Raw genomic sequence first — 16,636 nt, forward strand, 5'->3', positions numbered from 1 at the left:
ATGTAATACTTTATGCATAAAGGCTTTGTTATTACTTTTTCCATTGTAGTGAATCACTTCACATACCAACAAACTAGATAATGCAAGGATGTTACGTTCTACGACAGAGCAGGACATATACATGCACCATGCAAGAATAATTTAACTGCCGGTGTTACACCGGTAGTTGTATCCAATCATTCGAGAAGGAAAAAAATGTCTCATCTTTAAAAAAAACAACGTAGTTTTGCACATAATATACCGATTACATTGATTACACCTTGATTCACACGGAAAATTAGAAGGAGTAAATTTGCAAAATCATAAAAAAGTATCTTGCGGTGCTGTCGGTAACTTGACCATAGTGGTGAACTGATTTAGAATAAGGAGTTCATGGGATGTCGTTTTAGTCATCTAACACTGTAATTAGTGTATAGACAATTCTTAACTTAGTCATACAAAACTTCATATCCAATCCATTTCATAAAAGAGTCAGGGATCACATGATGGACCAAATCACTGATTCACCTCTAAACCAAATCCTCTATCTAATGAGATATCAAACTTCTTAACTTTTAGTCTCATTATTTGTTAATTAAGGAATAATGATGGCGTTTTCGCGAATGTTGAAGGATAACCTCCTTGATCTAAATTATTTCAAACAACATTTCGAGACCGAGTAGGTTATCCTGCAACATACAAGAAAACAAGAACTTTATTTCTATTCTACTACGGCTCAGAAATATATAGCCGATCGTTTTTCTATATACAAAATGTAGCTACGAATTAGGTCACCGTGACGTCATGGTAGTTTCCAAAACAACCTAAATCGTTTTTTGCTTACGAAAAAGGTGAGCTGGTAAGGGTATTCTAAATATATTTCGAAAAAAATATTTCAAGTATTTAGTTTGATGTTAACGGATTATATCAATTGCTTTGAATACGTAGATCAAGAAAAACTTGTCTGTGCATCGCCATGTTTACATGTGTATCGCTCTCAGAATGCAGACGACTGGTTTATACTGAATGATTTGTTTTACAACATATATTGATTGATTTTTATGATTATAAAATTGAATTATCAGTCATCGACTTTATTGTTGCATTAGCAAAATACGAAGTGCAAGCGAGATGAGTATAAATTTTCTAATAATCAGTTATTACTTAGGAAGGTATATCGTAGAATAATGACTGCGCATCCTTTTGATCTTTGCAATAACCGTGGTAGAAGTCAAAATAACACGTCACTACAAGAAGAATGTATGACACACACACAAGAACAAATGTCAACTTGAATTTCTTTTCCCTTGATGAATCATTCATTGGTTAAAGCATTTTTACTATCAATGTGTCATTCAAATCTCTTAAAAACTTTTTCATTTTCCCCTGTGATCTCCTGATAACTCGAATATCTTGCACACAATAAATCCCTCCAATATTCTCTTACTTCCCGTTACAAGTCCTTAATTACAGACACGTTATCACTCCTTAATTAATATACAGACACTTAAATATCGATGTTACAGAGAGGATTGTATTCCTAGTATTGAATATAGACAACTCGCACTAAACGTACTGATATCACTTTAATACTATCAGCGGTACATTATTATGTTAATTCCACTCACAGTCAAATAATGAGAGTGGTTTCTATATAATATCACAGTCAGACAATGTATTTGGTGCTCAGAACTCACTGAGAAAATATCAGAATGAAAACGTGGATCGTTTCTTTTCTAAAAGATAAATTATGGATTCCGGTTTCACTGATGAGGAAATGTTCTTCCTATAAAACACATTTCTTCTTCCTGGGGCAGTAACAGCAAGCCCTGAAAAAGAAAGCATTTCTGTCCATTACTAACACGAAGTTACTAATTCTTATCACCAGTAATAGTCACTAGTGAGGTATGTACTAACTGTAATTCTTACAATACAAATGTACTATAAATACTGACCACTCCGGTACATGGTTCATTATGTAGGGAACAACATCGTGTCCTGAAGGGAGAAGAACATATATAACAGTTTTATTTGTATTTGACATAATATACATATTAAAATGGCAGATATGATATATGTGTGCACTTCTCTATAGAATAAGAATACAGCTGTGTGCTGCCTTACAATGCTTGTGGTATATATTGTGACCTTTGATTCATGAAACTTTAGCTCACTGCTCTACAATATGATGACTGTGGAAAGTTAATAGCAGCTGCCATTAGAACAGTATAAAATCAACAATGAAATAAGTCCATTAGACTTACCTCTGTGACAAACCTCCATACAAGATCTACAAATCCCTAGAAAAGAAAGCACAGTTGGAAAATTATACAGTCATGTTCTACTTAGTACTGGCATACTACACAGTAGATGACCTACATCTATTAGAGCATTGTTTACACTGTGATGACCTACATTTACATGAGTATTGTTTACACTGTGAGATGACCTACATTTAAATCAGCATTGTTTACACTGTGATGACCTACATTTACATGAGTATTGTTTACACTGTGAGATGACCTACATTTATATGAGCATTATTTACACTGTGAGATGACCTACATTTATGTGAGCATTATTTACACTGTGAGATGACCTACATTTATGTGTAGTATTGTTTACACTGTGAGATGACCTACATTTATGTGAGCATTATTTACACTGTGAGATGACCTACATTTAAATCAGCATTGTTTACACTGTGAGATGACCTACATTTATGTGAGCATTATTTACACTGTGAGATGACCTACATTTATGTGAGCATTGTTTACACTGTGAGATGACCTACATTTAAATCAGCATTGTTTACACTGAGATGACCTACATTTATGTGAGCATTATTTACACTGTGAGATGACCTACATTTAAATCAGCATTGTTTACACTGTGAGATGACCTACATTTAAATCAGCATTGTTTACACTGTGAGATGACCTACATTTACATGAGTATTGTTTACACTGTGAGATGACCTACATTTATGTGAGCATTATTTACACTGTGAGATGACCTACATTTATGTGAGCATTATTTACACTGTGAGATGACCTACATTTATGTGTAGTATTGTTTACACTGTGAGATGACCTACATTTAAATCAGCATTATTTACACTGTGAGATGACCTACATTTAAATCAGCATTGTTTACACTGTGAGATGACCTACATTTATGTGAGCATTATTTACACTGTGAGATGACCTACATTTAAATCAGCATTGTTTACACTGAGATGACCTACATTTACATGAGTATTGTTTACACTGCGAGATGACCTACATTTATGTTAGCATTATTTACACTGTGAGATGACCTACATTTATGTGAGCATTGTTTACACTGTGAGATGACTTGCATTCAAAAAGCGTTGCTTACATCGTAATATGATCTATATTTTCAATGACCTACATTTAAACAAGCATTCTGTAAGTATTGCATAGTAATACATGTATATGTCCCCTACTGGTCCCATGTCAAGTTGTTTACGTAATATTCCACAGGAATAATCACACACAAGGATGATCGGGTCCACAAAATAAAAGCCATATACGACAAATTCATATTCCATGTTCCATTTTGTCACAAGTAGTAAAACTGAGTATTTTCATTTATTTCCTAAGTCCAAGGGCCTTAACTCAGCAAATAATTTATGGACCAGAACAAAATTCAAACACAATCTGTAATTAGTCATAGTAGAGCAATGTAGCATATATTAAATGAATATCTGCAAGCCTGACAAAAAAGGTGTGCCTAACAGACACATAATGTACAAACCTAAAGTTCCCTTCCACTCTACCAGTAGGGGACTCATTATCAGCATTTACACGGCAATATGATCTACATTCAAATAACTCCTAATCCCACAGTAAAATGACCTACATTTAAATGAGCACTGTTTACACTGTGAGATGACCTTCATGTAAATGAGTACTGTTTACACTGTGAGATGACCTACATTTAAATGAGCACTGTTTACACTGTGATATGACCTACATTTAAATGAGCACTGTTTACACTGTGAGATGACCTCCATTTAAATGAGCACTGTTTACACTGTGAGATGACCTACATTTAAATGAGAACTGTTTACACTGTGAGATGACCTACATTTAAATGAGCACTGTTTACACTGTGAGATGACCTACATTTAAATGAGCACTGTTTACACTGTGAGATGACCTACATTTAAATGAGAACTGTTTACACTGTGAGATGACCTACATTTAAATGAGAACTGTTTACACTGTGAGATGACCTACATTTAAATGAGCACTGTTTACACTGGAAGTAGTCCATAGTCTGTCCTTCTTCCTTTCTGAAGTTCTTAACAAAGCATCTCTTGGGCAGATCACTCTCGCATCGTAGCGTGCCATAAATCACAATCACACTGTTCGGTTTCTAAAAATAAATATCAGAACAAATTATCAGCCATGGCTTTACACTGTGGATCATGCTTCTACATCCAATTTATCTAAATCATGATGTCAATTCCCAATATTTGATAGTGTTACAAACATTACCCCACATACCCATGCTACAACACAGTATCATGATTCTAACCTCTCCAAGCCCATTTAGGAACTGATATCCTTCAAAATTGCACTGTCTGAGGTAAATCAAAAACAAACTCAACAAAGTAAATTTAAAAGGCAATGTTGAAGTATGATATATGCCCCATACAGTTCTGTATAAAAAATATCAGACAGTTTGATATATTTTTACACCAGACTGTATAAGGCATATGTCCAATAATGAGGCAGTCTAATATTACAGTTAATATCAGACTGTTCACTAATATCACATGGACAAAGGTAAATCCTTAGAGTGAATGAAGAAAAAATGACGTCAAAGCAATGTCTTAAGATATGTAAGCCACTGTTTAACTGACAAGAATTTAAAGATGGTTATAATTGTACCTACCATTCCTAGCTGTAATACGGGTCGACAGTCGTTAGCCAACACATGAATGTCTGGGTATTCCAATCCATTGTACAAAATCTCTCTGATCATCTGCTGCATCTCACAGGGACTGCACTTCACAAAGGGACTAAAAAAAAACCCAGACCAATCAAAATACCTCTTACTAAAAAACAAAACAGACCAATCAAAACATCTCTTACTAAAAAATAAAACAGACCAATCAAAACATCTCTTACTAGAAAATGAAACAGACCAATCAAAACATCTCTTACTAGAAAATAAAACAGACCAATTAAAACATCTTACAGGGACTGCACTTCACAAAGGGATAAAAATGAAACAGACCAATCAAAACAATTCACAGGGACTGCACTTCACAAAGGGACTAAAATATAAAACTGACCAGTCGAAACATCTCATAGGGACTGCACGTCACAAAGTGACTAAAACATGAAACTGACCAATCAAAACATCTCACAGGGCCTGTACTTCACAAAGGGACTAAAAAATAAAACTGACCAGTTGAAACATCTCACACAGGGACTGCACTATGGACAAAATATAATAAATAAAACATGTAGTTAGACGAGTTCACAAAATAATACTTTGTTGTTAAAAGCACTCACCCGAACAGAACAAACTGGACATCGTCTTCCCAGGCCACTAGAGGGTTACCTTTGGCCTTCATGGCTTCCTCCACAGCAGTCTTGATTCTGGACACAGCTCTGAATTAAAAGAACAATGCAATCAGTATACAACACAGTGTGATGTTCTGAGAGTTGTCTCCCTTGAACTTCACTTGCCACTATGCAAGTTCATTGATTTGATATTGCTACCATTAAGGAGAGTGCAGCTACAAATATATGCATGGATCCAGAATTTTTCCCAAGGGGGTGGGAGGAGGGGAATCCACCCATGTAATTTTTTCCCAGGGGGTACATATTCTTATATATACTAGGGACTCTCACTTATTATTTCAAAACTGGAAGTGCATATAAAAGGGCAAATATATGTATTTTCTACCAATCTCAAGGGAGTCCTGACCCTATGCCCCCCCCCCCCCCCCCCCCCACTTCCCCTCGGAGCCACACCTGACATAGGTATATAATCTGATATCAAAACACACCAGGAGTATATACTGTGCTAAAACCAGAGAAATTTGATCAAACTTACAATGTACACAATTGTATATTTTATGATTTTAAGCACACAAAAGTAAAAAAAAGTATCATGGTGGTTTGAAATCAAACAGTACAACTACCTGCAGTAGAAATGGAAAACAAATGTATTTGTTTATCTAATTTGTGTTGGATCAATGGCAGAAGCTCTTCTAGGCTAAATATACTGAATTCCATGGTTTACAGTACCCGCAACGTTATTCTTGACATTCCTATCGTGCTCTATCGTGCGTGTATCCTATCGTATCGTGCGTGTATCCTATCGTATCGTGCGTGTATCCTATCCTATCGTGTATCAGGTTTTCCGTTTTCTATCGTGTTTTGCGTGTATCAGGTTTTCCGTTTATCGTGAAAATCGTTTATCGTGTAGCTTCGGAAACTATCGGGATCGTATATAAAATCTAATGAAAAAGTACGATACTTTCCGAAACCTTTATTCGTTTTGTTAAAGAAGCTATTTTTAGGAATCGAGGAAAGACGGTATATTTGAAGGAGAACATAAAGTTGTCGATTTTAAGACAGAAGAGCTATTTGTCTGTCCAGAGAGAGAGTGAAAATTTATCACAATTTAATTCTAAGTAGTCTGGAAAGTAGGACAGTAAACCGAGCACAGTAAATCTGAAAGCTCCTTCTGAAGTTCATAAACATTTATTTGTCTAGAAACAGTTATTTGTAATTAACACTAACAGAAAAATAGGGAGTTCCGATTTGAAAGGAAAAATCAGTAAATTACATTGTTTATCACATACATGTATATTTTAATAATGGTTCTTTTTCTTCCGATTTTTTTTTTCACGTGTATGCTACTTATATAGCAACTGCTGAACTTGTGCGCGTCCTTATATCTGATTTTGTGTATCACCCGTGTTTTGACAGCTAACATTCTCAGGGACATTGTATTTCACACATTTAGAAGATTAAGTTTTAAAAGGGTGCAAGGGTGTTGCATCCCCCAAAATTCTGCTCAACTGGGCACGATTCCGCTGTCATCGTTGTTTTTTTTTTATATACCTTGTACATGTACACATGTACCAATACTCGTACGTGTAGATACTGGAAATTTATGTTGGTTTTGATGATTATTTGAATTTTTTTTTACACACTAAGCGTTTCAAAATTGCGAATTTAAAACAAGCCGGGTTTTGTTTATGTTTTTTAAACAGTATATTTATGTTTTGTTAACAAAATATCAATTCAAATAAATATGTTCCAATTACTTATGACTATCAATTATCAATCATAGTGTAAAAATATCTAACAGGTGTAGTGCGGTTGATTTTTTTTAAAGCGGTCGTTATGAAAATAACTTGAGATGTTGAATGAGCCGTGAACTTAGAGCTTGATGCAAAATAACCCCCTCCTCGCTACACGCACAATATTACTTGGTTTTATTTCATACTCAAGGTAATATACATTAGCATAAGAGAGCTACTGAAGCATGATATCACTACATTATATTACATTTAGTTAATTCCCTGTATAATCTATATATTAAACATTAGGTGACAATATAAGTTTTAGAATCATTGGCTGATAAAATTCATATAGATATCAAATAATGAATTCAATGCCGTATATATTTTATTATTTTTTTTAAATTTTAGCTGTGATGGCATTAAAAAAAAAACCCAAAAAAAAACGTACGACCGTGGATTAAAGAAATTATATGGTACAAAACCGATCAATGTTTTAAACAAATGTTACCGCGACGGGGACAGGTAGCTGATAGTCATCCAGCGATGAGAACGCGGTTTTCCTGAGTTACCTATAGATTACCGCGTTAGATTTTTTCCCATCGCGAGAACGCGGGAAACAAGAAATCCGCTTTGTCCGTAATGTAGGTATATAATGAACATTGAAATCCTTCAATATTATTATCAACATAATGTAAACATAATGTAATTATGGTGTAGGTATCAAAATTTCGTTCCGTCTAAACCGTTTCTAAATTTACAACATTTCTATCAGGTTTTCCGTTTATCGTGAAGATAGTTTATCGTGTTTTGCGTTTATCAGGTCTATCGTGAAGATCGTTTATCAGGTTTTGCGTTTATCAGGTTTATCGTGTATCCTATCGTATCGTGCGTGTATCCTATCGTATCGTGCGTGTATCCTATCCTATCGTGCGTGTATCCTATCCTATCGTGCGTGTATCGTGTTCTATCGTTTATCATGTCAAGAATAACGTTGTGGGTACTGTAACATTTTAAGTGTAAGTTGGGGGGGGGGGGGGGGGGGGGGGGGGGTCACTATGTTTTGCATCACTGGATATATTATGGAGTTGAAAACAGGAGCGTACACCAAACATTTGTTTTTTTCTGTTGCACAAAACAATTTCTTGAATTAGATCTGCCACTTTATAATTTGCATTAAGACCTCAAAACAATTATACATTGGGCCTCTCATTTCCTAAATGCTTTGCTGCATCACACACTTACACATCAGCAGGAGACATCATGAGATCCGACAGCTGTATATTCTTGTCCAGTATGTTGATGGATACTTTGACAGGAAGGACATCCAAACGTGGAATGTGACTTTCTAGATGTCTAAATCACGAAACACAAATTAGTGATACACATCCTTCATTACATACACTACCATTATACACACTAGCAGTAGATACAGTACACTGACAATGTTTCTGTTTATCGATGTGCCTCAATAACATCAATACATTATCCTGTTCTTAAGCACAGGTAAAGTATATTTCTTACTTGTCGAATGCATCTGCAATGAGTTTTGCACATATGTTGAGTTCCTCCTGTAGTGCTTCCTTGCGTCTAGAGAGGGTGTTGTTCAGATCTGAGGTTTGTTGTGTCACTTCTAGGGACAGCAAGAAAAATAAATAAATATGATGACCACACCAAGCAATGTTAGCTTCAAGGAATTGGGATATGTCTGTTTTCACAGGTCTAAATTCATATATTAACAAAGATTAAAGATTTCTATCACACTGTACCTAAAAGCATTTCTTCAGCATAGTTTATTCACTGTAGAACAGTTCAAGTAAATTTGTGCATGTTCTTGGTATTTATGGTGAAGTGTTGTAATTTAACAATACTAAGTATATAAAAAAACAAAACAACTGTGTATATAAGTACAGCCCTTAATCCCAAAACAATGAATGTGTATCAATCTATCAATACACAATTGTAGACACTAAGAATTTGATAGCAGATGTGTTCTACAATTATAATGTTTGTATCATAGCCTACACTGCTCACAATTTTCAATGAAAATGTTTTAACAAGGGCTATAATAACATACTTTATGACATCCTATTGTACAAAATATGGTGAAAATTACATCATTAGCAATATATTTTTAAGCTTGATGCATTTTCCAGTTATATTTAAACTGAAAATCATCAAAGAATTTGAATTTTTACTCTAAAAACTTGCTGGAATAAAACCAGGCCTCATCCATAATATGCAATCGTACTAACTGAGGAAGACACATAGTAGTCCATGCCCATCTCTGATGAACAATGTACAGTGAAACCTGTATAATCCAACATGCACTGGGAGACAATGTTTTTGTCAGAATACACAATGTGTAGGAATAAACAGTGTAAAAAATGAAAAGTTGGAATGCTGAGTGAAACAGATTGCACAGGTGTCGGAATAGGCAGTTTTCACTGTACTATACACAGATGTCAGATTAGGCAGTTTTCACTGTATTATACACTGGTGTCAGATAAGGCAATTTTCACTGTATTATACACAGGTATCAGATTAAGCAGTTTTGACATCACAATGTCCAGTAAAGCGGACTGCACAGATGTCAGATTAGGCATTTTCACTTTGGAATATCCAGTGAAATGGATTACACAGAATGATGTCGGATTAGGCAGTTTTCACTGTACATGTAATTTTGTTTGAAAACAATAATTAATCCCCCTGGATTAACCATTTTAACTGTTTTAATTTCCTTTACCTTGTTGAGAGAGGCTGTGCATCTGTAGCTCGGAAATAGCTTTCGTGCATTCTCGATCTAAACTGGTTATCTTCTTGTGAAACTGGTCCCTTAGATTCTGTAAAATAATTTGTCTTGAGAGCACCCTGACAAAGAGTTGGATTATACATGAACCCCATCCTATAAAAAGATGAAAAATGCTGTACAATTCGATCATTCTAGCATTGTTAAGATGAAACTATCGATAACAATTTTCTTACTTGTAAGTATTTCTCATGTGCTGCGAGGCTTCTTTTGAGGTGGTCTAAAATAAACATGCATTCACTTAGAATAATTCTGTAAAAAACTAATGAATGACACCCTCCTTCTCATTTCATTGAAAACTACAGTAACTAGTCTCTGGTTAAGGATGTAAACAATATTTGTCCTTACTCTGCAGGACTTTCTCCACGGGAGACAACTGGACGTCTGATGTCTCGTTATGGCTGACAGAGTTTATCAATGTCTCAAAGTATTTCTCCTCCTCCTTCTGCTTTTCTGTGTTGATGGTGGCTGATAAAAAGACAAACACTTCAATTATGAGTCCAGTGTATTTGAGCGAGTTTTTCATCTTAGAACCACATGAATGATGTCATATAACATAAATTGTGTGTTATCAATAAGTACTATGTAAAAGATGTTCAGAAGCAAGAGGTCCATGGACCACAACACTCACCTGAGCAATCCTGTTTACACAGAGATCTTACCACAGCACTAATACTGATTACACAATAAGTCTTTCTATTGGACCACAATATAAACTTAGTCTAAATATCTTGGGGTACTTGCATAATATTTTCATAAATTGGAAAGATTAAAATATTCCAACATCAATCTTTAAATTTCTACTATCTGTCATATCTATGAAAGGTGAAGATAATGAACAGTGATCAATCTCATAACTCCTATAAGCAATACAAAATAGAGAGTTGAGCAAACACGGACCCCTAGACACACAAGAGGTGGGATCAGGTGCCTAGGAGGAGTAAGCATCCCCTGTCGACCGGTCACACCCGCCGTGAGCCCTATTTCATCCTAAAACATCATAATTCAGTTTAAGAAATATTCATTCTATACATGTGCATAAAGTAATTTGAGTGGTGTAAACCTTTTAACCTCCTACTGTAGCCACCATGCTGGTTCCAGGCCTGGATTTCTTTAAAAAAAAAACTTAAGTCAAACTTAGACTTTAAGAAATCTGGCATTTTACTCAATTTTTGACAGCTCAAATAAAAGAAAACTCAAACTAAAGTTTTTTGGGTTTTTTTTTTTTTAGAGATCCACACCAGGCCATGGACTGAAGAAATTTGATTCTCCATTACACAAAGACATTTCCATATTATTGAGTTGAATTTTTCTATTTTTTATTCCTCCATATGTGTAAGTAAAATTATCAAACCCTACTGTGGACCAGCAAAACCTGGTCTAAATGAACTGGAATATAGACTACATTAAGATGCTTTAATACGTATTTTAAAAATTGTACCTCCCTTGTTTTTGAGAAGAAATGTTTTGTTTTCCTTCAAATTATACATCACTATGATCAAACTCAAACTCCTATTGTGGTCCATTGTTTGAACAAATTTGTATCTACACAACTTACATGTAACACATGAGGATATGAGGATACTTGCATATTAAATTGTATCCTTGTTATTCTTCAGAAGAATTTCTATAAATATGTCTTACGTACACACATTTTCCAATATCAATTCCAAACCTCTCTTGAAGCCTCATTCTGAACACAGAGTTATGGAGAACAAATTTAAGTCAACTCTACACTACATGATATCTATATTTACTTTGTATATTAATTTGACCAAACAAATCGTACCTTTTTGGTTCCTAAGATGATTTTTTAAAGAATTTTCCTAAACTTTGAAACTCTGTTGACCTCACATTGGCCCCAGCAGATCTGGTGTGAACAAAGTTCATTATTCATTTAACAAATTGTGCCCTCAATCATGGGTCTTACAAAGCTTTAAAAGAATTTCTCCATATACTGCTATGTAAAACGTTGACCCCCTATTCTGGCCCCACCCTGGTCTTGGGGATAATGTTAATGTATACTATATACAGTGAAATATTCGCCCCCATTTTATTTTTACCCCTTTCGCCCTTGTTGTCAGTGGGGGAATTTAAGACTGGGCAAAATTGGTTTTTGGTTATTTTTCCTCTTATCTTTCTTTTAACACAACTTTATCTGAGTGAATTTAAAATGGAACGAAACCGTCAGCAAGTGCAGAAAGGTGACAATAACCTGTCTACAGTATCTACATGCACTTGAATCTACTCTTCTTGAGGATGTCTGCATTTTCCCAACAGTGTACCATTGTTGTTCATGTTTTCTACATATTCTTATGTAAACTTTGAATCTCTATTGTAGTTTCATTCTTGTCCCCATGGATCATGCTATGAATAGACCAGTGTTCGAAATTAACCATAGACCGATAGACCGAGTCTATGTCAAATGACACCGGTCTATGTTAACCATAGACCGATAGACCGAGTCTATGTCAAATGACACCGATCTATGCCAATTGTAATTGAGATAGACCAAATTGTCCATGCCGAATTTCTAGGTTTAAAGCAATAAAGTTATCCCCAAAGTCGACTTCTGATAAAACATTATGAGGAAAGGAGGACATTGTTATGGAAATGTAAAGAAAATATGCTTTCTAAACGACAATGTTTTAAATTTGTGTTATTTTTTTTCAATGTTGAGGTCTATGGCAATTCGATGAGGTCCATGTCATGATGTTTTGGCATAGACCCATGGTCTATACCAAGTTTTAAAGGGTCAAGTTGAACATGTCGGCGTATTGTAGAGGAGAGCATGCTATTTCTAAAATTCAATGGATTTATGGAGGTTTAGAGTCTCACATCTATATGTATGTTATCTTACTTTCATATTTTAAAAAAATATTTTAAAGTATTTTCATGATATTAGAAATAGCATGCAAAGTTAATTTTGCACATTATTTGTAAACCTCATTACAATATTGTTACATATTCAAAGAATCCTTTTCATCAATCATACCTTTGTATTTGGGAGAGGGCCTACAGAGGCTATGCCTGTTGTCCGATCCTATTGAGTTTCTCAATAAAATATGTTTAAATTAAATACCAAGTTTTAAACACTGATTGACCTGAACCTAAAAATGAGAATGCTAATGTGTACCGATTCAACATCTTTCAAAAAAAGATGTCTCATTTCTTACATATTCCTAATATGTAACTTTGAAACCCTGTTGTGTAAAGTCTGTCAGTTAATAGAGAATATCCAGAATTGAACTACTAGAGACTGTCACCATATTTGGTGTACCGGTAGGCATCAGATCACAATCAAGCCAAATCTCGTCTGGATTACATCTTATGTCTCTGAAGTTTTTATCCTGTAAAGAAATACATTGATCGACAGGCCCTGGATTATTTGATCCTCACCGATGAGACTATCATATTGATGGTCCTTGAACAGGGACTTCTGGGTAAGGTTGGCATTACAGCAGGGGCATGTGTGCTTTCTGTCCACCCACTCCAGGATACACTTCTGACAATACCGATGTCCACACATTGTCATAGTGGTGCTGGTTAGTTCGTTCATACATATTGAACAATTAATGTAGTCCTCCAGTTTATGAATCTAAAAAAAAAAAAAAAATAACACAATATAATATTTCTCAACAATTTCAATTGATAGATCTAACTGTTACCAAGTCCAGCAAAATCTCTACATTAACCTATATAACTGTATTTAAGCTAATGAAAATAGCTTGATCAAGCTAGCTTAGACTGAATTAGATTGAATTTCTTAAGTGCAATGGCATGGCCAAGAAGTCGCATAATAATTGCTGAATATGATTATACTTTGAACAATACTACGTCATTTTAACAATTTTAATGAATTTCAAAAGAGAATTTCTTTTGTGTTGTAAACTGTCCACTACCCTGTGTGTGTGCTGAAGCAGACATAAGTATGATGACTTTACAATGCGTAACCAAATGCCAGTCCAGTATTTTGATCCTCCATGACTTTTGCTGAAGACTGGATAACTGTTGCTTTACAACTTTTAATCCTGAACATTTGACGATTTTTATTATTATCCTTCAGAATAATACAGTCAATTTCATTGGTCGAGGGCTGGTCACGTGAATGGAAACAATTCGTGATGTCTCCCTCACGTGCAGGGTGACAACTGTGTTGTCTCCTTTAGAAGATACATTTTAATGGCGCAAGTAAGATAGCTCTGTCAAAAATTTTTGAAAATATGCTGGATCGTTAATCCATAAATTTTAATTGTAACTCCAGAGTCAATATTAATGGTCAAAATAACAAATTAAAAGAAAAATATTCCCATTCTAATGCAATTTTTCATTTCAATTTTTGTTTACGTTCTTGTTTTGAAATATGTTACGAAATGTTTACACTTGACGTCATGTTTTTGCATCATTCTACTGTGACATCTCCCTGCTAAACAGTCCATAATTGTTAATTAAAATTCTTCCTATGGGATGTAATAAACTTTTAAGAAGTATGTACAGTTTTTAACAGGATTTTGGTCATGAGATGCATGTTAAGTCATAGTCTGGTCCCCGCCCCCACCGAGTGTTCAAAGAGTGGCGGGGACCAGACTAGTTGAGTCATGGGTTGATAATTTCTGAATTAGCCAATGGAATTGCTTGTGGTAGACAGTGTTCAATTGTGTGTCTCAGGTAGTCATTTTCTAGCTGCCTTTGGAGTTAACACAAGTTTTTCTTGAAAACATACAGAATCATGACTTGCAGTATGACTGTAATGTATAATATGCCCAGTTTTCAGAGGTTTTTTGGGGCATACCTAATTGAAGACCTACGGGTAATTGAAGACCTACGGAAGACTTACAGAAGACCTACAAAAATGTGGACTATATACATCATAATTATATACTTTCAATTTCATCTCTTCTTTTTTCTTTAAAAGTTTGCGGGCATATATCACACGATATATGCCCAGAAACATTCCGGCCCACAAACATTACGTCACAATCAAATTTCTACGCCGTTAATTTTCAAATTTTTCGTGTTTTTCATCTTTTACTCAGTTAAACCGATACAGTTATTGTTAAAAATAAAATTATTGTTAGTTTCTAAATGAAATTGAAAGTATATAATAAAAAGGTTATAAACTTTGTATGGGAAATATGACGACCTCGTTTTTTGTCGCGAACGGACCTCGCAAGCTCGGTCCGTGTACGCGCAAAAAAACTCGGTCGTCATATTTTCCCATACAAAGTCTATAACCTATAAAAACTAATATGATTTTCTGATTAAGCATGTCTCAAATATAAAATAAACATAAACAATTTTGATTAAAATAATTTTAAAGTGTATTTATAAAGCTCGGTATGGGGAACATTTTTTTTCTATTAGACGACCTAGTGCAAGAGCGATAACTCACGTAAATATATATCTACAAAGCAGCTGTTCAATTGTTATTCATTTCTTTTATTTTTTAAGATATAATTTTGAAACATTTTACCGATCTTTTAACAAAGAAAATATACAAGAAATGATTATTAATTGAACAGCTGATTTGCAAGTATGACATTTATACGAGTTATCGTTCTTGCGCTAGGTCGTCCAAAGAGAAAAAAATAGTTGCCCCTACCTAGATTTGAAAATACACTTTAAAACTTATTTTTATCAAACTTTTTTGTTTATATTAGATATTTGAGACATGCTTAATGAGAAAATCATATTAGTTTTGATGTAAATAGCCTATATTTTTGTAAGTCTTCCGTAAGTCTTCAATTACCTGTAGGTCTTCAATTAGGCAGGCCGGGTTTTTTGGGTCCCAAAATTCAAAGGCTTTCATATGTTTTCCCCCCTGGGCTTGACACAGGGTTTTGACACAATATGAGCAAATTAGTAGATATAGTATTATACCAATTTGCTCATATTGTGTCAAAACCCTGTGGGGCTTGAATATATTACACGATATCTAGTCAAAATTTCATAGATTTGTGAAGTTGAATAATAAAATGAGTTTTATAACATCAATAAACAGTTGGTGTCTAATAACTACGGCGTATGGAGTACATTTCTCAGTGAAATTCGATTTTTATGCGTTTAAAAATTGGTCTGAGATGTGAAATAGTTAAATCAAGCAATATACCGTGTAGCTAAATATAGAGATTATGCTCTGGCCCAATAGAACTGTTAGAACAAAGGAACACGTCTGCTTCAATCAAATTTTGATGTATACCTACATAACTAAACATATTACACGGACCATACGTCCGTAGAGTCACTCCACACACTTGTCAAAATATTCTGTAATACTGTCATAAGCGTGCTTACAATTCAAAACGTAAACAACGCAAAAAAATCAGGTAATCAGGGGCCGAAAATGAATGAAACATAAAAACAAATCAATCCGTTCTTCACACAATTGTTAAAGTGATTTCCTTTTCAATAGGACTCAAAACTTGCTGAAATGTGGTGATAAAATGCAAATATACACACCGAAACACACAGAGGCAAGTTAGATTCCTCCATTTTGGAATTTCTCTCATTTCCGCTATATACGTCATATGGTCCTATGTATTTTTAGATAT

At 34.6% G+C, this 16,636-nt stretch overlaps 1 protein-coding gene across 1 annotated transcript; it reads right to left on the reverse strand.

Moving 5' to 3' along the window:
* Positions 1 to 1,546: 1,546 nt before the first annotated feature.
* On the reverse strand, positions 1,547 to 16,614 carry LOC125651384 (E3 ubiquitin-protein ligase TRIM38-like). The gene is made up of 13 exons (XM_056167044.1): positions 16,545 to 16,614; positions 13,485 to 13,683; positions 10,434 to 10,553; positions 10,262 to 10,305; positions 10,023 to 10,119; positions 8,801 to 8,909; positions 8,522 to 8,632; positions 5,532 to 5,630; positions 4,906 to 5,032; positions 4,245 to 4,383; positions 2,244 to 2,279; positions 1,935 to 1,977; positions 1,547 to 1,808 (listed from the first exon to the last, which is right to left on the reverse strand). Exons 1-13 carry the CDS (start codon positions 16,575 to 16,577, stop codon positions 1,766 to 1,768), a joined length of 1,200 nt encoding a protein of 399 aa, XP_056023019.1. The 5' UTR covers positions 16,578 to 16,614; the 3' UTR covers positions 1,547 to 1,765.
* Positions 16,615 to 16,636: the final 22 nt, after the last annotated feature.

Source organism: Ostrea edulis, chromosome 5 (assembly GCF_947568905.1).
Source record: "Ostrea edulis chromosome 5, xbOstEdul1.1, whole genome shotgun sequence".
In the NCBI taxonomy this organism is placed as follows: domain Eukaryota; kingdom Metazoa; phylum Mollusca; class Bivalvia; order Ostreida; family Ostreidae; genus Ostrea; species Ostrea edulis.